The 25,203-nt window shown below is 41.1% G+C and overlaps 1 protein-coding gene across 8 annotated transcripts in view; it reads right to left on the bottom strand.

Annotated features, from left to right (window-relative positions):
- LOC137104394 (receptor-type tyrosine-protein phosphatase mu-like) overlaps positions 1–25,203 on the bottom strand; it is a 121,531-nt gene that overhangs the window by 58,836 nt on the left and 37,492 nt on the right. For all 8 annotated transcript variants that reach the window (XM_067485477.1, XM_067485478.1, XM_067485482.1 and 5 more), the window contains exons 8-16: positions 23,558–23,670; positions 22,955–23,135; positions 13,711–13,864; positions 13,462–13,625; positions 13,273–13,382; positions 12,875–13,076; positions 12,344–12,446; positions 4,512–4,693; positions 755–849 (exon numbers count right to left, since the gene is read on the bottom strand). In XM_067485477.1, the coding sequence (XP_067341578.1) occupies positions 755–849; positions 4,512–4,693; positions 12,344–12,446; positions 12,875–13,076; positions 13,273–13,382; positions 13,462–13,625; positions 13,711–13,864; positions 22,955–23,135; positions 23,558–23,670 (1,304 nt within the window). The remainder of the gene's footprint in view (positions 1–754; positions 850–4,511; positions 4,694–12,343; positions 12,447–12,874; positions 13,077–13,272; positions 13,383–13,461; positions 13,626–13,710; positions 13,865–22,954; positions 23,136–23,557; positions 23,671–25,203) is intronic.

The raw sequence follows: 25,203 nt of genomic DNA, 5'->3' as shown, positions 1-25,203 counted from the left end.
TTAGTCAAACTTCAAGCATGACTAAAAGACATAAAGGCCAGGATGTGTTATAATTTCCTACTTCTAAATTCAGACAAAACTGGAATTATTGTATTTGGGCTTAAAAATATGAGAAACACTCACCCCAACCAGTCAAGGCAGATGGCCGCCCACCCTGAGCCTGGTTCTGTTGGAGGTTTCTTCCGTTAAAGGGAGTATTTCCTCTGCAATGTTGCCTAGGGGGATTTGTTGGGTTTTCTATACATGTCTGTATTGTCTTGATTTTATTCTGTAAAGTGCCTTGAGATGACTTTGTTGTGAATTGGCGTTATATAAATAAAGTCGAATTGATTTGATACGTTGTCAGTACATTCATGGCTAGGCTGGAGTTGATCGAATAGAATTCAGCTAGATTATTGTGTGAAAAGATGTTGTTTGATCTTATTACATAACCGGACTGCTATAATACATCTCTCTAATGAACACAGTGAGTGTGTTCACATGGACTTAAGTAACCTGGTTAAAGGAGAAAGCTGATTTCAATTTTATTAACCCCGGAGGGAAACTGTTAGAAGAAATCAGCCTTACAAACCTAACTAAGCTCCCTGACCTTGTCCAGGTAGTTTTAACTGTAGCTGGTTTGTTTTTTGTCAGTTCCACACACCTGGTAACTTATAGCTTGACAGATGACAGGTGATGAAGGAGGTAAAGTTGAACTAACCCACCTCAGTCAGTCATGTGTTTGAAACTGTTACCTGTGGACAGGTGGACTCACCCCATTAGCTGTGCTGACAGCTTGGTAGTAGATCCCATAACTCTTATGAGGCAGCAGGGGAGCGTTCCAGTACCCGCTGTAGGTCCTGTTGTCACCTTTACAAACACACAGGTAAACAAGTTAACAGGCTACTACTGACTTATTAGCTGGTTAGTACAGTAGTTATCTCACTAAAACTTACAAGTCAGCTGATAATTAGCTAACACTAAGATAAAGTGACAGAACAACTACAGGACAACACCAACACGACAAGCATCAAACTAGGACAGGAGATATACTCAACAAGTAAGTACTGTTTGAAATTTTTTTGTTGGTTTCAGAGGTAGCTGAGTTTCTGTCATTTTTCTTAAGTCTGCTGATTTAGTCTGTTTTTAATAGAGTTAAGAACTGTAGGTAGAAAGTTTTGCTCTTCTGGTGAAGTGAATTTTGGTCTATTATTGGTGGTAGTTTCAGCTTAGTAATCACCGAGCCTTCACACCTTTTCACCACCTAACAAATGCACAAATTAGGTTGGTTACAACGAGGGGGCGGTTTCGGCTGTAGCCAATTAAGACCATATATAAGACACCTGTTGGGCTGGAGCATCAGCGGAAGCGTCAGCCTTCCTTGTGTGAAGACCGATGGTGTAAAGACAAGCGAGTCTACCTGCACAAATCCAACGAGCGAGGACATTAGCTAGTTTATTTCTAAATTCTTTTACTTCTGTTTCTCTACTTTGCTTCACATTAACCCTTTGTACTCACGGAAGCCTTTTTCTTTGTTATACCATGTTTTTTTAACAGATCCCTGTTCTCCTCCGCAGACGCAGGACATTGCGTCCTATTAGAGGGTCCTTCTCACCTGCGCACTCTCACCCGGACCACTTTGTCACCAGCCTCTGCAGTGAACAAGGCCGACTTCATTCCAGCTTTCGCTACACAGTCAGCTGTTCACCTGCTTGCACACAGAAACCTGGATCATGCCACAGAACACGGCTACCCCAGCTGCACTCTCCGCCAATTTTTCATTCTCTCACACTCCTCGCTCATCAGGTCAGGGGGGTGGGACTGGTCTTCTCATTAATGATACCTTGAAGTTTTCTCCGACAGCACCCCTCAGCAATCTTTCATCCCCGGAATATCATGCCGTTAGGATCACGGCACCAACTGCAGTCCAGATGATTTTGAAATATCGACCACCGTGCCAGCTGGGGAACTTCTGCAATGAACTGGACATTTTGCTGTCCCACTTCCCAGAAGATGGCACTCCTCTCATCATCATGGGAGACCTGAACATCCACCTGGACAAACCACATGCAGCTGACGTGTTTGCTCTTCTAAACACGTTTGACCTGAGTCTGGTCTCCACTCCTCTGACCCACAAAACTGGCAACAACCTCGACCTCATCCTCACCCAGAACTGCACCACAGACAACATCTTGGTCACTCCTCTGCATGTATCGGATCATTTCTTCATTCAACTCCCTAGACCTTCGCATTCTCCCACCACACTTGTAACATTCCGGCGTAGCCTCAGGTCTCTAAACCCAGATCGATTCTCCTCGCTGGTCTCCGCAACTCTGCTCCCAACCTCTCCATCCTCGATGCAGATGCAGCTACAGACAGCCTCTGCAATACACTGTCATCATGTCTGAAATGTCTCTGTCCCATGTCTTCGAGACCCGCTCATCCCTCAGCTTCTATTTCGTGGCTCACTGACTGGTTCTGTGAACAACGCACCATGCTCAGGATTGCTGAGAAGAAGTGGAACAAATCCAAGACTCCATCTGCCTTGCTGAGTATCAGGGTCTGCTTTTCTCTTTTTCTCACAGTGTCACCAGGGCAAAGATCAATTACTACCAGGAGAAGCTCAGCAACACCTCGGACACCAGAAAGCTGTTCTCCACTTTCAAATCACCCATCTACCCTCCTTCACCTCCGCCATCTACCTCTCTCACTGCTGACGACTTTGCCGACTTCTTTACCAACAAGGTGGCAGCCATCAGCTCACAGTTCTCTCCTCCAGATGATGACATCCTTCTAACTTCTTCCAACACTGCATTGCTCTCATCATTTGCAATTCTGACTGAGGATGACGTATCCACCCTCCTCCTCTCTAACCATCCTTCCATCCAACCACCCTTTCACTTTTCTTCAAGCGCTGCTCCCGATATAATGCCAGCTATTACACAATTCACCTACACATCTCTCAAAACAGGGACTTTTCCCAACTCTTTCAAGCAGGCCCAGATTACCCCACTGCTCAACAAGCCTTCTCTTGATCCCTCTGTAGGGGAGAACTACCGACCTGTCTCCCTCATTCCTTTTCTGGCCAAGATGGAACGAGCAGTCTTCAACCAACTCTCAGACTTCCTTTCCAAGAACAACTTCCTCGATGTCAACCAGTCTGGCTTCAAGAGTGGTCACTCCACAGAAACTGCACTCCTGACTGTTGTGGAATACCTTTGAGCGGCAACAGCCACAGGTCAGTCTTCTGTCTTAATTCTACTTGATCTAACGTCAGCCTTTGACACTGTGAACCATCAGATCCTCTTGTCCACACTCTCTGACTTAGGCATCTCTGGATCAGCCCTAGACTGGCTTCGTTCTTACCTATCCAGACGAACCTTCAAGGTATCCTGGCGAGGGCATCTTTCTCACTCTCATAGCCTCTCTACCGGTGTGCCACAGGGCTCAGTTCTTGGTCCTCTTCTTTTTTGTATCTATACTTCATCCCTAGGTGCTGTCATTCCCTCCCATCGTCTTTCCTATCACTGGTACGCTGATGACACACAGCTCTTCCTGTCCTTTCGACCGGACGACACCACTGTCTCATTACGAATCTCTGCCTGTCTCTCAGACATCTCAGCCTGGATGAGTGAGAGACATCTTCAACTGAACCTCTTCAAGACCGAAGTCTTCCCAGCCAGACCTTCGACACAACATCAGCATCAACATTAGATCTACAGTTATTGTCCCCACTAAATCGGCCAAAAATCTGGGGGTCATCATCGACAACCAACTGAGCTTTAAGGACCACATCTCCTCAGTCTCTAGGGCGTGCAGATTTGCTCTCTACAACATCAGGAAGATCAGACCCTACATCACGGAATATACAACCCAACTCATTGTACAGGCACTGGTCATATCTCGTCTTGATTACTGCAACGCTTTGTTGATGGGCTTACCGATATCCACAATCAAACCCTTGCAGATTATCCATAATGCAGCAACTGGCTTCCTGTAGCTGCTCGCATCAGGTTCAAAGCTGTCTCTTGCTCACAGGGTGGTTAACTCCACAGTTCCCGCTTACCTCAACTCACTCATTCAAGTCTACAATCCTTCCCGCCCGCTGCAGTCTGCCAACGAACAGTGTCTGGTAGTCCCAACACCGCACAGAAGACACCAAGCAAAACTTTTTAGCGCAATGATCCCACGATGGTGGAACAAGCTACCAAACTCTGCACACTTAGCAGACTCTCTCCCAATATTCAAAAACTGCTGAAAACAGAACTCTTCCGCATCTTCCTATGCACTTAAAAAAATCCTTTCTGCTCTTTTTTGCACTTGCATCTTGTGAACACTTTTCTGATAGGACTTTGCTTTGATGTTTTCTCCTTGACTTAGATTTTTGCTTGCCTTGTACCTCACTTGTAAGTCGCTTTGGATAAAAGCGTCTGCTAAATGACTAAATGTAAATGTAAACTAGTTTATTATGCACTTATATAACTGAGAAATGTCCAGGTAACTAACTACAGGACATGAAGTGACAAACTGACCGACACAGAAGGGGATTGGTGCTCTCAGCTCGCTCATCGGCAGCTCTGCACTGAAGTAATACTGAGAGTTGAGCAGTGTGGCATTCTGGAAATGAATGGGCACCGGGTAACAGCGCAGGATCTCTGCAGTACCTCTCCTCTGCCTCCGTGGGCGCTCCTCCTCCACCACCACCTGGTACTTACTACACACAGACAGACAGACTGTTTAAACGATTGAAGTTTAAACACTAAACATCACTTTTCGCTTTCTGTCTCCACTCCTGCTGGCTGGCATCATTAAGGGTTCATTAAATAATGATGACATCATAGAAGCAGAGAATGACATCACTGACAGATCATAAACAAACCTCCAGGTTTAACAAACATGGAAGAAAGAACTAGTTAGTTGTCAACAGGTATGTTAATCAGACAATGATGACTAAAGACAGCGAGCTAAATAGTTAGTGAGTTAAACATTTATTTACTTATGTTTTAAGTGGTTCCATTTAATCTACTACCAGTCTGAGGAAATCACTGAACATTTACTGTGTCATATTTATTTTACAGTTAATAGTTACTTTTTTTAGCTGAAAATGTAATAAGCGAATAAATATTGATATTAATAGTATTATTATGTATTAACCATCCGTTGGAACATAAAGTACTTAAAATCAGCTCGTCTGTGTATTTTTTTTCCTCGCCAAGCTGTAACTTTGTCCTTATTTTATATTAATATAAAATATTTTAACATAATTTTTCTTTGTCGTAATTTTCACCTTTTAAAATTTGTCAATCAAATCTGGACAATATTTAGACATTTATCCTATCAACAGCATCACATTCAATACTGTGTCTAATTTATCCTTTTCTAGGTGGAGTACTTATGGGTTTGTACTACAGTTTAAATAAATAATTTGAAGTTGCACTTCTACTTGTAGTGGAGTACTTTTTCAGGCAAACCTTTACTAGTTGGTCATGGTTCAGTCAGTAGTTAACCAGAACCTGTTAACCAGTTCCAAACAGAAGAAAGAAATGAATGTGTGTATGAAGCCAGTCAATTAGTTAATTAGTTCCAGTAATAAGCTCAGGTGGTGAGCTGGCTGCCTTGTTAAAGCAAATGTTGTCCAGTTACTAGCCAGTTAGTTACAATCTACTTAACCAGCATTTCAATTTGTATATTCCCTGCTGAATGCAAGTGGAGACACTGAAGAGCTCTTGTGAGAATATTGAGAATTGTAGCTCCTAGATTTGGAGGGTGAAGCTCTCAGACATTATATACTGTATTTCCATTCACATACAAGCATGAGACATAAAAGCATTCTCCACTTTTTCTCACCCATCTGTTGGTTCATTACTCAGCTCTGCAGAAAGGTCAGCTCTGCCTCTCCCTTACTCCATCATCCTCTCCTTCATTTTTACTATGTCTCTCTCTCTGTATGTAGAGGCTGTAAATCTATAACATTCTGACATTAAACTGATAATTCATCTCATCCTGTCCGGGGACCTCTTAAATCCTGTATATGGGTAAAGGACATAGAGGCACAAAACAAATGGAGTCTAAGACTTTCTGTTCTAAATGAAAAATCATAATTTTGTTAGGTTGTGAAATGTTTGAATTTAAAATTAATTCCTGTATAGCAGTTGGCTATGATAAAACAATTACACCTTAAAGGACAAAGAAATACCAGCCATCAGTCTGAATGACAAAGGAGAGGTGTTGTCCCATAAACACTGCATTTTACTACTGTGATATAAAGCGTCTGATGACTTTTGTTACAGTGCTTAATTAATGTTTTAGTCTAAATAAAAAAGCTAAAACACTACAGGAAAACTGTGCACACTAAAAAACCAGCATAGAAAATGTCCATCCCTGTAAAACAATTTCAGAATATGAAATGACTGTCAGCTCTAAACAGAGTCTGGACTAATGGAAATTATGTAAAATCCACTGGGAAACTATGAGCTATTATATTAAATCAACTAATGCAGCGTCCCACATGCTTTAAACTTAAATATTAACCCACCGTCCAAAAACATCACTAAACAACAACACAACTGAAGGTACACAAACAAACAAAAAGCTCCTCCAGACATTAAGATATGGAGTGTATTTTAGTATTTTATTTATTTAAGTATTTTTAAAATATCTGTAATAACCTTCAGACTCTCTCAAATTCTCTACAAATGTTCTACAGCCTACAAACCTGGTTTCTTGATTCTACTGAAACTTGACCAAATCCAAAGATTTAAGGAGGTTCCTAAAACACACTACTCCAAGTTTGGAAGTTTGATTTAGGAATCTGGACTTGGAGGACGGGAAGAATACTTACAATTCAGGTAATTAAAAGAAAAACAACTGATGGAGACTGTGGTTACGGATAAAACTTGTAGATTCTACTTGTGTAGGCCTTTATTAAAAAACACAACTACATTTATACTGCACTACTTCTGTTAAGTTTAGTTTGTATAGCCCTTTACACATCACCCAAAACTTTACTACCACCTGGTGGTTTTAATGCAAAAACGCAAAAACATGATATAGTTTTTGATAGATTTGATAGATTATCTAATGTAGATAATCTGATTAGTAGTTTTACCTGAGTAATAAGTTTATAGGCTGATACTTTTACTTGAGTGTTGAGTATGTGTAGTGCTTTACACAGACTGTGATTTCCAAAAGCACTGACCTGTACCTTAAGGCAGCACAGTTTTTTTCGGCAGTGTTTTTTCCTGAGGGACGATGGGAACAATAGTTGTGCTTTTCAGGGAAAAGCCCCCCCCCCCCCCCCCCACCCCCCCCCCCCCACACACACACACACACACACACACACACAAACACACACACAGTGAGGGGTGAATTATGTGAGAAGGTGAAACTGCAGCATTGTCACATTTCCTGCTGGACAGGAAACTAAAGGACAGGAAGAGACACACTGCAGTATGTGAATTGTTCTGCCTTCCACCTCCTTGTTTCTGTTTCCTGTCGCTCCTTCCGCTCCTTGTGTCTCTCTCTCTCTCTCTCTCTCTCTCTCTCTCTCTTTTCTTTTTCTCTGTCTTTGACAAACCATCTCCAATCACATTTCTCGAAGCTTGCGTCGCAGCGCTTGCCGTGTGTATGGGACACTAATCTGATTTCAGCTGCAGGTCGCCTACGGCAGCACCTTTTGTCCTCCGATCAGAGGCTCTCAAAAACCAGTGTGTCTGCTGTATGTAAGTGTGTGTTATTGTGCCTGAGGGCCAACACACACTCAGGAGACAAAAGCAAAGTTAAATATAAACACACAAACATAAAACTCTATCTCAGAGCAGCATCTGTTCAATCTGATGGATTTCACATCAGCTATCATGTCAATTTGCACAGTGAACATCACACACAGTCTTTACATATTCAGCCTTGTTCTGGTATCAAAAGAAAAACAGAAATCTCGACTCACTTAAAATGATCTATTTGCCTCTTTTCAGTTCTCCTGTGTTCCTGCTTTCACATCCACCATGAACGACACAGCCATGTAAATGCTCTGATCTCCGAGGCCACCTGAACTATTCAATTCAATTCAACTTTATTTATACAGCGCCAATTCACAACAAAGCCATCTCAGGGCACTTTACAGAATAAAGTCAAGATTATAAAGATGTATAGAGAGAACCCAACAATTCCCCCTGGAACAAGCCATAGGCAACAGTGGAGAGGAAAAACTCCCTTTAACGGAAGAAACCTCCAGCAGAACCAGGCTCAGGGTGGATGGCCATCTGCCTTGACCGGTTGGGGTGAGTTGAAAGTGAAGAGAGAAAAGAACAGAGCAACAAAAAGCAACAACAAAACATCGGGCAGGTTGGTAAGACCAGTAGCTGCACACTGGAAGACACACAACTTCAAAGCCGGGGACACATGGAGAAAGGGACAGAGAGAGGGAGCCAGAGAAGGACAAAAATAACTACAAGAGAAAACACAGTTAATGACATACAGTTGTGACAATTATGGGGTGACAGGAGAGGAGAGAGGGTCAAGAGGAGGAAAGGAATCTCAGTGCATCATGGGGTGGGTCCCCCAGCAGTCTAAGCCTATAGCAGCAAAACTATAACTAACTACATGCTTTATTAAAGAGGAAGGTTTTAAGCCTAGACTTAAAAGTAGAGAGGGTGTCTGCTTCCCGAATCTGAACTGGGAGGTGGTTCCACAGGAGAGGAGCTTGATAGGTAAAGGCTCTGCCCCCCATTCAAACTTTGGAAATTTTGGGAACCACAAGTAGGCCGGCATTCTGAGATCGAAGTGGTCTACTGGGATGATGTGGTGCTATGAAGTCTTCTATATATGATGGAGCCTGACCATTCAGAGCTTTATATGTAAGAAGCAGGATTTTAAAGTAGGGAATTACAGTAGTCCAACCTAGAGGTAACAAATGCATGGAACAGTTTTTTGGCATCACTTTGAGACAGGATGCTCCTAATTTTGGCAATGTTCCGTAGGTGGAAGAAGGCTGTTCTAGAGATTTGTTTTATATGTGAGGTAAAAGACAAATCTTGGTCAAAAATAACTCCAGGGTTCCTTGCAGTAGTACTGGAGGCCAGACTTAGAGTAAAAATATGGTTGGACATCATATTTCTGAGATTGTGGCGCCCAAATACTATGACTTCAGTTTTGTCTGAGTTTAGAAGTAAAAAATTGTGGGACATCCAGGCCTTTATGTCTTGTAGGCATGCTTGAAGCTTTATTAACTGATTAGTTTCATCTGGTTCCATAGATAAATATAGCTGAGTATTATCAGCATAGCAGTGGAAATTTACGGAGTGCTTTATAATAATGTTGCCTAAAGGAGACATATAAAGTAAAAAGTATTGGTCCTAACACAGAGCCTTGTGGAACTCGGTAGCTAACCTTTGTGTGCATGGAGGATTCATCATTAACATTAAAAAATTGAAATCTATCAGACAGATAAGATTTAAACCAATCTAGTGCAGTTCCTTTAATCCCAATTTCATGTTCCAGTCTTTGTAATAACATGTTGAGATCAATGGTGTCGAATACAGCACTAAGATCTAACAGAACAAGTATAGAGATGAGTCCATTATTCGAGGCCATGAGAAGATCATTGGTGACTTTTAACAGTGCTGTTTCTGTACTATGATGAACTCTAAATCCTGACTGGAAGTCTTCATACAAATTATTTCTATAAAGGTGGTCACATAATTGTTTTGCAACTACTTTTTCAATTATTTTAGAAATAAAGGGGTGTTGCTTGTTTTAAGTTGTGTATTTGCGAACTATACCATGGAGATCGCCTCTTCTGGTTTACTGCCTTCTTTTTCAGAGGGGCAACACTATCGAGCATTGTATGTAGTGAGGCTGCAGAATTGTCAACAAGATAATCTACTTGTGCAGGAGTAACATTAAGGCGGCTACTTTTCATTGTATTGACCAATGGTGAAGCAAATGATAAAAGAATCATTTCTTAAAATTTGTTGACAGCTTTTTCACTTAAATATCTGCTATAGTGGAATTTTTCCCTAACTGTTGTATAGTCCATTATTGTAAATTCAAATGTTATTAAAAAATGGTCAGACAGAAGAGAGTTGTGCGGAAATATTGTTAAATTATCCGTTTCAATTCCATATGTAAGAACAAGGTCTAGGGTGTGACTAAAACAGTGAGTGGGTTTATTTAAATTTTGGAAAAAAACAATTAAATCTAATAATGAATTAAATGCAATGCTCAGGCAGTTACTGTCAGCATCTACATGAATGTTAAAGTCACCCACTATAATAACTTTATCTGTAATAAGCACTAAATCAGATAAAAAATCAGAAAATTCAATCAAAAATTCTGAATAAGGGACTGGAGGACGGTACACGATAACAAATAAGAGTGGTTTTTGAGTTTTCCAGTTTGGATGTGAAAAGCTAAGAGTAAGGCTCTCAAATGAGTTCTAAGTATGTTTAGGTCTAGGCCCTAGACCCTTGACTCTAGGGTTTATTGATAAGCTAGAATGGAAGATTGCTGCTACTCCTCCACCTCGGCCTGTGCTTCTAGGAACATGATAATTAATATGACTTAGGGGTTTTGACTCATTTAAACTAACATATTCTTACTTACTTATTCTGCCTTACTAAAATCTTTTAAAACTGAAATCTGTTTAAAAAAAAACGGAAAAAGTATTGATGGCCTCAAAGTTGAGCTCTGGCACATCCTGTTTCCACTGAAACAAAGATTGATCTCTTTGGCCTGAATGCCAACTGTCATGTCTGGAGGAAACCAGACACTGCCCACCACCTGGCCAATACCATCCCTACAGTAAAACATGTTGGTGTCAGCATCATGCTGTGAGAATTTTTTTCAGCAGCAGGAACTGGGAGACTAGTCAGTATTGAGGGAAAGATGACTGCAGCAATGTACAGAGACATTCTTCATGAAAACCTGTTCCAGAGCGACCCTAAGCACACAGCCAAGATAATAAAGCTTTGAATGTCCTTGAGTGGTGCAGCCAGAGTCCAGACTTGAACCCAAATGAACATCTCTGGAAAGATCTGAAAATGGCTGTTTGAGAGGTACTGCAAAAAAGAATGGGAGAAGCTGCCCATAAATAGGTGTTCCAAGCTTGTAGCATCATATTCAAAAAGACTTTGAGGCTATAATTGGTGCTAAAGGTGCTTTAACAAAGTATTTAGCAAATTCCATGAATACTTATGTACATGTGATTTTTTTTTTTTTCTTTTCTTTTATGTACACACTGTACACATGAGCCTGCATCAGGAGCCTTTCCCACGCCGGTTTCTGCAGAGTCCCACATGTTTTAATTGTTGGGTTTGTGTTAATAAAAAGAGATAAAGTGTCAGCGAATGAACAGAGATGAACTGAAGCATCTCTGCTGTGACTGAAAGAAAAGGAAGAGCAGTGTGTGAGTGACACATTAGCTGTTAATCCCTTGTTAATCCTTGGTGTTAGCAGCAGGCTCTGATTAGCCCCACCCGCTGATCGTTAATTAACCAAATCCCTCGTTACAGCCTGACGACAGAGACCAGACAGCTGTTGACATGACGACTGTTACTGTGGATACAGCTTCCCCTGGGGCCCCCAACAACAAAGATTTAACAGAATGTGCGTGTCAGATTGTAAAAAGTTTGTCTAAACCCTCAAAGGAAACTATTCTCATGTTCATATCGTGTAATCAGTGGAACTCTCTCCTTTCTTGTAAGTCAACAGAAAATATTGTTTTTCAATAAATAAAAAGAAAAATAATATTCTCTAATATTCCACAGGGTGCAGACTTTTACATCATAGCAATGCTTTATCCAAATTGTATACTGGAAAAACTAATGCGATATAAAATGCTGTCATGTCTGAAATAATGTGAAATTAACAAAATATGCATAATCCGTTGATAATTTATAAATTTGAACTTAAATGTTCTTTAAATCTATCTGATTTTTGTAGTAGGTGTAAGTGGGAATATTCACAGTTTTAAGCTGCAATAATATGCACTTAGACTCCATCTAATTTAATTTATGAATAATTTTTTACTCTTATAGTCTAAAACAAAATACAAATGATAAATAACATTTATCATTTGTATTTTTATGTTTGATCTCAGTGTTTTGTGGAGCTCTTATATTCTGTGTAAGTGATTTTAATTTCCTTTTCGTGACTAAATAAAAACATTCACTAAAAACTGATCTGTTTGATGTACACAGAACTAAAACAGGTTTTACCTTTAATCTGATTGTGATGTGACAGCACCGGTTTCTTCTTCAAAGTGCTACATGTCATGTTTTAATGTTTAACGTCTCATCATGAAAACTTTATGAAGCAGAAGATTGACGCTGATGAATATTTCAGCGTCAGTGAGAGCACGTGTTACCTGACTGGAGCTCCTCGGCTTTGGGCTGGTTTCAGCAGAACAGTGACCGTAGAGTCGGTTTGGTTCAGAGGAGAATCCTGATCATAGGCCGGCATCAGAGGAGCTGAGGGTGTGGATAGAGTTTCACTTATCTTTAGTGTTACTAATACATTTTGATAGTAAATTAATCCATTTATTTAGCTGCAAAGGTAAATGTGTCGAGTCTCCAGTCCCTGGACACCGTCTTGGTTCATCATCTTTAGGCACAGTTGTGTGCAAAGATGTGGGCAGGGCAGTTAAACAACTACACTTGATCATCTGTATTCAGCTTGTCCCATCAGGGGTCACCACAGCGGAATGCATTCAGCACAAGTTTTTATGCCAGATGCCCTGCCACTTGAAGTTACCTAAACCTGTGCACTGGTTAGAACCAGGCCCAAAAATCTATGATGATTTATTTTGTGGAGATATTCAGAAAACTTTATTTACCCCAAGTGGGCAATTAAGCTAAATGTGCTTTGTTTTCAGGCTCTTATTTTAAAGGAGTCCTACCTGAGATCTTCGTGGTAAACTGTGTGATAACAGGAGGTCCAAAGCCTTTAATAGTGGAAGCTCTTATTGTAAAAGAGTAGGTGGAGCCTGGGTAGAGTCTGTTGAACACGTGGCTCGTCTCATTGGCCAGTTTGACCACCTTCCCACTCTGATTAGACAGGTCGAACTCTGTGTCGAAGGAGCTCAGGGCTATGTAGGAGATCTGTGAAGGAGAGGATTAATCTGCAGTTACCAACTACCCTACATTACCCATAATCTCCTTTTCACATAATAACCAGAGATATTTGGGTAGCGAGTTGTACATGAGCTTCAAAAAATGAACCTAAAGGCCACTGAGGCCTCATTTGTAGTCAGGTTAAAGATGATGGTACAGGGTGTTGAGGTGGTGTCAATGTTACCTCGTACTGTCGGATGAGGCCGTAGGTCTGGAGCGGTTCTCTCCAGCTCAGGCTGATCTGCTGTTCGTAGCTGCTGCCCAGGATGGAGTCTACAGGAACTGCTCCAGGAACTAAGACAGAAGTCCTTAACTATAAATACTGTTTACAGAACCTAAAATCCTCTTTGTCAGAGACTACGACGTTTCTTACCGTCCTCGTCTGTCAGCACCAGCAGCTCCTCGCTCTCCTTGCTTCCCTCGGGGTTACTCAGGACAAGTCTCAGGCTGACATTGGTGAACGGTGGAAGGTTACGCACTGTGTGCTGTGGCACGGTGCTCAGAGTGTCGTACACCACCTCCTCCTTCACCGGCTCCCTGCAGGAGAGAGGAGGAGGATGAGTGTATTTATCACGTACCAGGTACCAGCTTCCCCCTAAACCATGCCCACTCCCCTCTTTACCTGCTGTGGGCCCCCGCAAATCTGAAGCGGTACTGGACCGTCAGGTTGTAGCTGTGGCAACGGGTCATGTTGTATCCGAACGGTTCCCATCGAACCGTCATCTGTTTGGACTGGATGTCAATGACTTCCAGACGTCGCGGGCCATGCATCGGATCTGACACACAAACACACAATAACACATGATTAGCATCTTCACTATGGACTGATTTCAACCAACCACACATAAAGTCTTCTTAGTGTGCAGTCGGAGGAACTGAAGTCTGTTACTGCTGTATTAACTGCACTAGTAAACCCAAGAATCAACACGGTGAAGTGTGGAAAGGACATTTTGTCAGTATCTAAGAGAAAGAACGAACAACAAATAAAAGCTTCAAAAAGCCAAAATTACAGTATTTTCCTCTAATAATCACCAAAATCATCCTGCCTGCTGTGGTGGGCAACCAGTTGTCCTGATGAGACCCTCCTCCTCTAAAGTACAACAGACTAGATCACTAGTTCCAGCAGAAACATGTCACCGCTTGGCGGCATCCAGCAGTTGTAATGCACTTAAGACTATCACTTTGTACTAAGACCCTGAAGTGTTTGTCTGGGGATGTTTGAGAAGGGGGCCGGTTAAAAAACACAGGAGCTTAATACAGGAGACATTAAGGCACTACTCATTTTTAAAGCAACCTGACTTTTTTACTAACCCTAATTATGTCCACTTAGTACCTAATCCCATCCAAACTAGTAAACAAAACAGGTGCCATTTTAACAGACAGTGGTGGTTCCCTGGGTCAAATGAGAGGGTATAGACAAACAATGTCTTTGGGCGATAACGGCATTTTTTATAAATGTCCCAAATTGTTTCCAGCTTGTGATTGGCCTGGTTAGTTAGTCCACGTTCAGAGGAGTTACGTCCTCAGTATTTTACAATCATTACAGTAACCTATTAGATTAAGGTCTCCAAGCCCAGTGGGAACCAATATGTTTAGAACTGAAATCCTTAGACCAAGTTGGAAAGTCAAATATTGAGAGACAGACGAGGACACTGTCCTGACACTGTTGACTCTGCATGTTATTAGTAGAATACTGAATTTAAAATCCACGCATCTAATGGCATAGCTTTCTGACTGGCCTAGTTTACTGAACCTCTGGTTGTAAGCTTGAAACCTGGTGTATGATGGTGTACATTTGTATAGCTTTTTATAAGCTGGACATCTCTGGCAGGAACCAATGGGATTATAGCTGAGAGGGACAGGCAGGAATTCAGAAATCTTCACACGGGAATGTTCCTACATCATGATGAGGTAACAGCGGGTGAACAACAGTGAAATGATTCATCATCAATTCCACAAATAAACCAACTGTGTTCAGACTGATTCTGACACTGCAATGACAGAACACGAGGATTGGGCTTCAGCAGATTGTTTGTTGTTAAACACGTGTGATCGAGTTAAAGCTCGATCACATGTGTGACAGTGTGAACATCACGTCTTTGAGTTTCTGTCAGTCAGAGGTCACAGTGGGAATAAAAACCCACTGATGTTCATATATTTCAACTGAAAACACATAAAGCTCTGCAGGGACCTGATAAAGGTCCTGTCAGCAGCTCAGTGATACTCTGCTGCCATCTCATGATTCCACTGACTGCAGGGTCGGCTAATCAGCTGTGAGCTAAGAGGTAGCAACTTCAACATCTGGTGATGGATCTGTGCACATCTCATCATCTCCACCCACTTACCCTCTTTCACTTCACTTTCAACGTTATATCAATAGTGAACAACATGAAATGAAAAACATGAAACATAGCTACACAGCAACAGCCAGAGACCAGGGGAACGTCACCATCAGCAGAACTCATGGTAGTAGACCTTGTGTCATACAAAACACAGCTGTCTGCAGGAGCAGTTAAAACTGTTCTCTATCATTAATGTTGACTGCAGCCACGACAGTTTAAAGACTCACAGCGACAAGAGAAAATCTTCTGGAATTGGTTGTTGCCGACCAGCTCCCAGGATCAACTGTGTGTTTCTATGTCTGCACTGTTTCACACCGTGTCGCACTGTGTCTCGATGATGACTGAAATGACAATAAACCTGATCCTGTACCTTGACCTCAGTCCAACCTTCCTGCAGAAACTAAAAAAAGGATAAAGACAGAAGGAAAAAGAAAAGGAGCACTCTCTCTTTCTCTCTCTCTCACACACACACACACACACACACACACACACACACACACACACACACACACACACACACACACAGTCTTTGTAGTGGCCAATCTAAGTGCTGTATTTCAAGATGACAGACAATGATGCACTCGGAGAGAGAATGATAGATGGGAGCAGGCAAGAGCAATTTCTCCTGACAAAAACCTCAGTCTGTCCAGTGTGGGTGTGTGTGTGTTGTCAGGTGTTTCTCTGCACCCAGCCAACAATGCCTTTCCTGTTCTTTTCTCGTCTTTCATCTGCTGTGTGTGTGTGTGGTCAATTGTGGCTGTACACAAAACTTCTCTCTTCCTGTTATTGAGCCTTAGACACACACACATGTAAGTTTCTCAACCTTGATTGTGCAATGAGAGAGAGACATTGAGGCTAAATGGTCTGTCTACGGAGAGCACACACACACAAACACACACACACACACACACACAATGAAACATCACTGCGGCAACAATGGGGGTCGCAGGTCAAGGGGAGGAGGGGGATTGATGTAGATCCCATTACCCATAATCCCCGAGGGAAGAGTGAATACTATCACATAAAATCCTAGCATTCCCCCTTGATCGTACCTGTGTGTGTGTCTGTGTGTGTGTGTGTGTGTGTTTGTGTGTGTGTAGTCGTCATGGTTTCCATCCCATAATTTTTGGGCTGACATTTAAATCAGACACAGGGACAAAGCGACCTGCTGCAGATGACAATGCCGTCAGGTACTTTTCCCACCCAATGTTAAAAGAACTACAAACTACAACCTTCAAATACTACAAGAGTTCTTCAGCTACACATCCTGATGATGAAATATTTATTGGTACTTAAGGGCAGTAAAAATACAAGTAAAGTAAAGTAAAAATTCATTTAAAAATGTTACTACAGCTAAACAATAGGCATAATAATAATAAATGAAGTCAACATACTCCCTAAAGAAAAAAATTAAAGTCATCTTGAACGTCTCAAAAAATACAATAAAAATGATCAGAAACACTAAGAAATCTGCTCCTGACAACAACACAACTTGTTTGATAACGCTGATGATTTGACAGTGATATTTGTCTGTGCCTTAAACAGGAAGTAATCGCAGAGAATTCAGCTGCTGTTTAACTGAATGTAGACAAGTGCAGGACACAATCAGGAAGTCCATTATGTGGTTAGGAGTTATCATATGGGCCACACCTGTACACATACAGAATCACACTGAATACTGTAGTACCACATTTAGCGCCTGAATACTGACTGATGACACACACAACACGACGGTGCATGTGACTCCCAGTTTGATAATTACGCTTAATCACTGTTCCTGATGTGATCGGAGCTGAGGAGCTCAGCAGTTTGGGTTTCTACACACATTTAAACAGCCAGCCTTTCTCTGATTTTCACACTCTATTTATCACAGGTTCTCCCTCTCACTCGCTTTCGCCTCATTAGTCTCACTTCAGCCACGACTAATACCTTTATTCTGAAAGTGTCACACACATCCCCACCCTCCCCCCCGTCAGGATGATACAGCTGCATCTGGCCAATGGAGCCCAGTAGAAATAAAATCTTCTATTGTCTTGGACTTTGTTTCAAATATGTACTCCACCATATTTCTTGACTTGGACTCAACAGGTTTCTTTGGACTTGGTCTTGAGTCGACGTTGAGACTCGTTAGATTGGGTGACATGATTGACTCTAACCAGGTTTCAGTCTTGACTCAGCTTGCCCGTATTTCCTTCTATTTTGGACTTGTCTTGGTCTGCAGGGTTCATGCTTGTCTAACGAGGTCTCGACCACACTTCTGTTGTGTTGTGTGTATTTTCTGCATCTTGTATACGGTTCGTTTTAAACATTATTATTAGTATTAAATATCAGTATTATCAGGAAATGAGACATGATGAAATCTATTTATGGTCCACAGTTTGTGTTTAGCTGAATTGTTTAAAAATTGCTTCGGTACCAGTTCTTTCCTCTCTCTGTCTCTCTGTGACCTTTTCAGTGAACACGACCCCGACTGATTGAAACAAATTTCCAACATGACTCCTGCATTCACCCTGCTGACACTAAACACAACACAGCTTCTGGTCTCTCCACCCTCTTTAAATCTTGCCCCTGATTTAATAAGCTCTCTTTTACCACAGTGTGTCAGTCTCTCTCGCCCAACTCTCAACACCTCATTAGTGTGTCATTTAGAGAAATCTTGTGATCTGGTTTCATGCCTCGTTCCTCTCCACCTCGCTTTCCCCTTTTTACTGCGTTAGACACAGAGTTACATTTTCATTACAGCAACACACAACTGAAGTATAATAACGATAATCTTACAGAGGCTCCACTGTTGGACAAAACCTTCTGCAGCACTGATAATTAACTATAGTTTAAGACTAAAGTCAGCACACATACATGTGTACAACAAATCGGTAAAAAATATGTATTATTCATTAACTACTAAACAGTGTTTTGTTAAGCATTCACCGCATTAATAAATGATTTATTTGCACAGTCAAAAAGCATTGTACCATGTATGTTGTCTGACTGGACAGCCCTAGAAGCAGGAAACTGGATTATCCAGTCAAAGTCATATAGCTCAAAAGGACCTGTCTGGGGTCCTTTTATAGGAGCAGTAGACTTGGATTAACATGGTCCCATTGAGAGTGACAGGGCATATTTGTGGAGTTCCTAAATGTGACTAATAAATCATTTAGATATGTATAAACAGTTTAGCTGAAGATATATGGGCCCAGTGTTTCTTGGAAATACATATTCTTTTGTTCTAAAGCAAAACAAAGAAAGCTCTGACTGAAAAAATTCTGAGTTTTGGAGTTAGTTTTCCATCAGGTGTTTCCATAGACTAGGACTTTGGATATCTGTGGGTATGTTTTTTTTTACACACTGGTAGGTGTTTAGGAGGGTGGAGCCTGATGCAGGCTGCTTGAAGCTGATAACAGACAGTGAAAACAAACACACTGCTGGGGAAGAAAAAGAAGATGAAGAAAAAGAATACATTAGAGATACACAGAGAGGGGAGAGTTGAATGTTTGAAGGTGACTTTCAGATGAAGGAGAGGAAGGGGAGGTTTAATGTTTCATTTCCAGGAGATCACCAGATTTAATATGAGAGAGAGATAGAGACAGAGGAGGATTTGGGGGGGTGAAGAGGAAGGGAGATGAGAATCAGTGATGGATGATTCATGTGGGCTGACCAGAAACTCAAATGCGAACTTTGTCTCTGATCCATGTAGGTTTCATAAATCTCACTGTTTGAACTGCAATAACAACACCTTTTAGTACGCTCATCAGTACTCATCTTACAGTGAAAACCTTTTATTTTCATGTATGATTGTGATACAGATTTGTGAAATAATGTGATATTTGGTACAGATGTTACACAGTTCATTGTGTTGATCATATGAACATTTAAAAGATTAGTTTTAAACAGAATGTTCTCCTGGCAACCTGAGCTGTGCTGTTACGAGAGGGGTTAGGGTTCAGGTATTACTAATAACCCTAACCCTCATGGTAATTTTGATACTTTGATGCATTTGTATTTGTGATATTCAGATCTAACGTGACACTGGAAATAATGATTTTCTAGATAAATTGAACACACTGTACCTGAGTAACCATTTCAGGATGGAAACATACACAGATGAGTTTCGGATCTGTTTTAGTAGTTTCTAAAAATGATTTTAAAAGAACTTATAAGTGATTCCTGAGGCTTGTTTACAGTATTTAAATTTTTAAAACCAAGGAACGAAAAATAAAAAATAAAATTCAATGCATTCTGTTTCTTAAAAGAATCAAGAGGTTGCTCATCCAGACAGAATGTAATGTTTCAACATGTAAACAAAGAATGATTAGTAATGAAAAAAGTGCTGTAGATGTTGACTCAGTGTGAGAAAGTATTAATGGTATAAATCCTAAATCACAAAAAGGAATAATGGTGATAGAAAAAATCTCACATGAACATGTGGATTATAAAGACATTTTATCAGTTTTGTTTTGTCCAGTTTTCCCTGTGAGTCAGATCTTCCTCAGCACGGCCTTTTATCTGTGCGTGTTAACATCCATTAAAGTGTGTGTGGTGTTTGTAGAGGCTCTCAGAAAAATATCGTATGAATATTTCACTCCATTTTCTCTCATTCTCTCTTTCCACCTCTGATTTTTATGCTCTGCTCCTCCATCCATTTATGTCGCACTCTGAGGAGGTATTAGTGCTTTTACATTTGTTTCTGAGTTTGAGCTTTTTATTTGTCGCACTGTCTGAGTGTTTCCACATTCTGCTTCTCTAGATCAAGAACCCTACAACATAATTTCTCAAGGAGGTCCTGAACCGCAACTAGTTACAATGATGTAACACTTGAACTTCCACATTAAACTCCTCTAGAACAAGTAGGACTTTCTAGAGGACCACCAGAACATTGTCAATCCAACACTTTTGCTTCAATTGCTTGTGAATTTTACTCATTTTAGCATCTGAGCATTTGGCTTCTGTCTGTCATCTTTAGGAACATCGGATTACGTTTGTTTAATCTACCACTGGAGCTGTGGAAAGCGACATCACAAACTTTATTAAAGCATGTGCTTTTGGAACCTCTTCCTGTTTGCTCGTGGATGTTGCATGGGATTAAATAGCAGTATTTGGCCACTCAGAATATTATATTAGGGTGTGGAGGAGCTGCCCACTGGGACTTCCTCTTTGTGTGGCACCACACTGAGTCGTCTTGCCAAGCTCAAAGTCCTAAAGCTTGTACGGTGTGATGGACACAGTGATTAATTATTAAACACACAGTGGCTGCTGTATAATTTATTGGCAGAAAAATGAATAAATAAAAGTGAGTTAAAGACAGAGATGAGTTATCAGAGGAAACATGATAACACACAGTGACATCTCTGAAAAAGTAGTTTGTTTTAGTCTGCTGACAGTCACAGAAGGGTGGGGTTATGACACCAGAACAAATTGACTGACAGGCTTTTTTTTCTGATCTAGAACTCTGTAATGTACTTAAGACCCTTATCCAGTTGCCAGCCTTCTCAAACATGTGGAATAATATTTAGCCCCTCTAACACCTCATTAAGGAACACCATAACCTCAACACTAAATTGATCTGGGACCACTAAAACCTCATGAATAATACCAAAAGAACCTCATCCAGGCCACTAAAACTTACAAAAGTACCAAAAGTAAACCTCTGGCCATATCAACTCATCAACAAATACAAAATGTCACAATAGCACAGAATACAATGAAGACCTACTAGAGAACATAGAACCAGCCCACTGACCGACCATAGGAACCTTCTGAACTACAAGCTACTACTACTAGATTCAGGATGCAGTCAAAACATGGAGGAATTTGTAGTTTTAAACTAAATCCAAATGAAACTAAGATAACAATATTACATGGCGGTATTAATATAATACAAGGTAAATCTGTCCCAGAACATGGACAAAAGCCCTGATGAACAGAGGCAGGTCTGAGTGCCCACAGTAATCCTGTAAACAGGACATGTAGTGGCTCATAGAATTGCCCCCATGTCTCTGGATGGAGGATCTGTGTTCGCTGACAGATGCAGACAGGTATGCAGTGTTGGTCAGCTCCAGGTTGTGTTTATGGAACATACCAGAGACAGGTCACAGCCTTGCAAGGTGTCGGATTCCATCATCATTCCATCATTCCATCATGAGAGACAGACATGTTGGAACCTGACACACATGTACACTTATTTTCTCTTTGTGTCTGTTTAATAACAGAGCTAACATCAACAGTACAGTCTAAGCAAATAGCTGCATGTGTCTGTTCTGTATATCTAAACATGCACCACCCAAGAAGAGGAGCAGACATATGGTTATGATTCACTTATTTTAACATTTATTTAGTTGGAGTGAGCTTCTTTTCTGCCTCAGCTCCCTCTGTTGTTGGTGATGTCTTTCCATCTATTATTATTAAATGTGGTTAAGCCTCAGAATATTAGGAACTTCTGAGAAAACTGTGGCAAAAAAAACCTTTACTATTGAACAGAAATAAAAAATGTGCACAAATTTCTAAAACCTAACTGTGAAACTTTGGTACCACTACAACCTCCTCACGTGTTCTTAGAAACTCATCATGAACGTGTGTTGTAGGAATATAAAAGACATTTCCAATAAACCTCATCAAGCAACAGCAGAACCTCCTCATAGAATCATAGAACTTAAGAACCTCTTTAGGGTCCAATAAAAATACTTCAGAGATCTCATGACCCTTATTTAAACCTCCTCACATGTCCATATCTATCACCAGATCTCCAGAATTAAATTTTCTAAAAGATCATTTCACACCACAAAAGTGTCCTCACAGACACCTAGAACATTATTAAGAACCTTTCTGAAAGACCTTTATACACTACATCGGAACATCTAGAAAGTGCCTCATTTTTAGAATGTATTATTTGAAATGTGAAGTTTCTTACATGCAGAACCAGATCAACTTATTAACAAAAGTGAGACCAAAAGGACACAACGGTCAAAGACAAAAGCAGAGACACACACAGACAGAAGTAAAAAGCTGCAGTAGCACTAAGACTGTTACACCTGTTTAATTCACATGCTAATTGCTAAATAATCTGCTGTTTGTCGTGTGTTTGCACCTATGAGCTTACACACACACACACACGTACGTACAGACACGAACACGCACGCACTTATGCAGTAGTGTGACTTAGGAGATGGATGAGATAAACAGCTAGTACGTTACGCTGATGTGTACTCGGCAACCATTAGGTGTTGATGAGCGCAGCGCTAACAAAGCCCAGCCTGGCTCACTGCCTTAATGACCTCACCTTTAACCATTAGCCACCTGATGAGGTCAGTATTAACGCAGCCTAGCACGGCACTCTATGCTAATGACTCCACCATTAACCTCCTAATGAGCCCAGTGTGAGTATAGCCTAGCAGTTATCCACTAGCTGCTAGCAGTCATTACAGTAAAGAGACATTATAGAATAAAGTTTAAGAGGACAAGGAGGAGCTGAGATTCATCATAGTCATCAACTGGGTACAGGTTTGACCACATGACCTGGTTCTGACTCACCTGCACACTTCGTCCTGGCTCTGAGTGGTGGTCCGGGATTTCCTGTGCCCCCATCCAGGGGTCTGGTAAGTAGCACACTGATCTCATACTCTGTGTCGGGATCCAGGTGTCCGATTTTGTGAGTGGGTTTATCAACGGGTGTGGTGTCAATTAACATACCCGACATCGTACGGTACTCCACCTCAAAAACAAAGTATTTTTAGATTTAAACATAGCACTTTAGAATTAGCATTTAATCACACTATGATAATTCACATATAACATATGTACCATATGATACATGAAGACCAATGGAGTCAACTTCCTCAATGACTGGTGTGCTCAAGGATTATGACGGCTTAATCAAAGATCACTAGAACTTTCTTTAGGACACCTGCTAATAAAACATTTCACCTCTAATCCGTAATGTAGGATTTTTATTCACTGATTTACAGACCATCATAAAGGATGTCTGGAGAGATCTCTTAGATCTCTAAATCACCTTAAGCATGCCCTTAAGGGGCCATCTTTATTAAGGATCCCTAGAACATCCTGAGTTATCTCAACAACCCCTTTGTGACCCAAAAAATCCAACTAGAAACTAATGATACTAGATTGAATCACCTCTCTCTCAATGATTGGTCCATCTCCGTTGATGGAGTTGGCATTGAGTTGTATCCATAGGTAGGTGGCGCCCACAGCTGTCAGCTGCGGAGGGGCAATCGGCACGGGAGGCTCTGAGGGACAAACAGAACCATGATCTGTTTTGCATAAACACATGGACACACTGCCACTGGTTTCACTGATGAAGGAGGAAAGAGTTAACAAGTTAATTAATATTTGTGACCTTCGGTGAATCACAGCAGACCAGGATTCCATTACACTGAATCCCCGATGGTGCTGCTCTAATTCCTCCTGACCCACTTCACCACACACACATGCTGTAAGTAGGATACATGTGTAATGACGCGTGTTTATCATGTCCGGGTTAATACTCACCTATGTGTCTGTGTGTGAAATAAAATACACAGTTTGAGTGACAGTTCAATCAAGAGACTAACCGCTGAGGATTGTGGGATACATGCTGGGTCATGTGACCCACACACACACACCTTCTCACCTGTCACTGTGTGTGTGTTTGCAGAGAGATCAGACGGGCTATCGACCCAACAGTGTGTGTCAGACCTTTATCCCTGTATTGATCGGCTGTGTTATGAATGATACCAGACAGTCTGATCTGTTTCCTGCTCACATCCTTACACACAAAAATCCTGCACAACGCTGTTAGGGCCACAGTCACTCTGGAAACACCCAGTTTCCAGACATCACATGGTATAAAGCTAAATTATGTTTAACACATTCACGTCTGAGCTTTCTCAGCCTCGTATACAACAGGCGGTTCCTCAGATGCCTATCAACATATTCTTCAACTTATGCCACCATCTGTCTGGTGGTTTGGACCAGACATTGGTGAGCCTTGGTTGTCCTACACTCAGTTCACAGTCTGTCCCTCTCTGGACCACTCTTCATCAGCTTAACACTGCTATTCGGCAAGGCCCATGGCTGCTTGGCCAAATTTCGCTTTGATCAGAGTGGCTCAGGTATTTACACCCGGCTTATTCTGTTATCCCTCATGGTGACACAAGATCTGACTTTTTGCGACATTAGACATTTTAGACATTAACATGTGACACTGTTATGAGATAATGAATGTGATTTGTTTATCTGGTCCATGTCATCAGAATAAATACTGTCATCTGGAACCATATCTGACAGTTTACATACTGTTTGTCAATGTGTTACATACTAAAGCTCGATTAGTCTGTTTACACCGTCCTGCAGTAAATCAAAGAGGACCTGATTCAACCCTATGATCATTTTCAAGTTTCATTCAGTGAATGAGTTTTTCTATTATTTTGTCCACTCCATTCATCGCATAGATTCTGAAGCACAGAAACACCTCCCTGTTTAATCCAGGACCGACAAAATAGGCCTATACATATATAAACATATACATAAATCAAACTTTAGCAGAAGTCCATGAACACTATTAATACATTATAAATCCTGAGATGAGGAAACTTAAGTTTCTATGTTGCCAGATCGGCAAGAAAAATACCCAGAATTCTCCTTGAAGATGAAAGCAATGTTACTGACGCGCCTGACGGATCTGCCAGACTGCAACACACCACTTTTAATGAGTCGTCATTAACACACTGTGTACCTGAATGTGTGTTAGCAGCCAGGGTTAGCGCGCTAACACTCTGACA

Source organism: Channa argus, chromosome 19 (assembly GCF_033026475.1).
Source record: "Channa argus isolate prfri chromosome 19, Channa argus male v1.0, whole genome shotgun sequence".
Lineage (NCBI taxonomy): Eukaryota > Metazoa > Chordata > Actinopteri > Anabantiformes > Channidae > Channa > Channa argus.
Note: the sequence above shows the minus strand (reverse complement) of the source record. Positions and strands in the feature narration are given on the sequence as shown.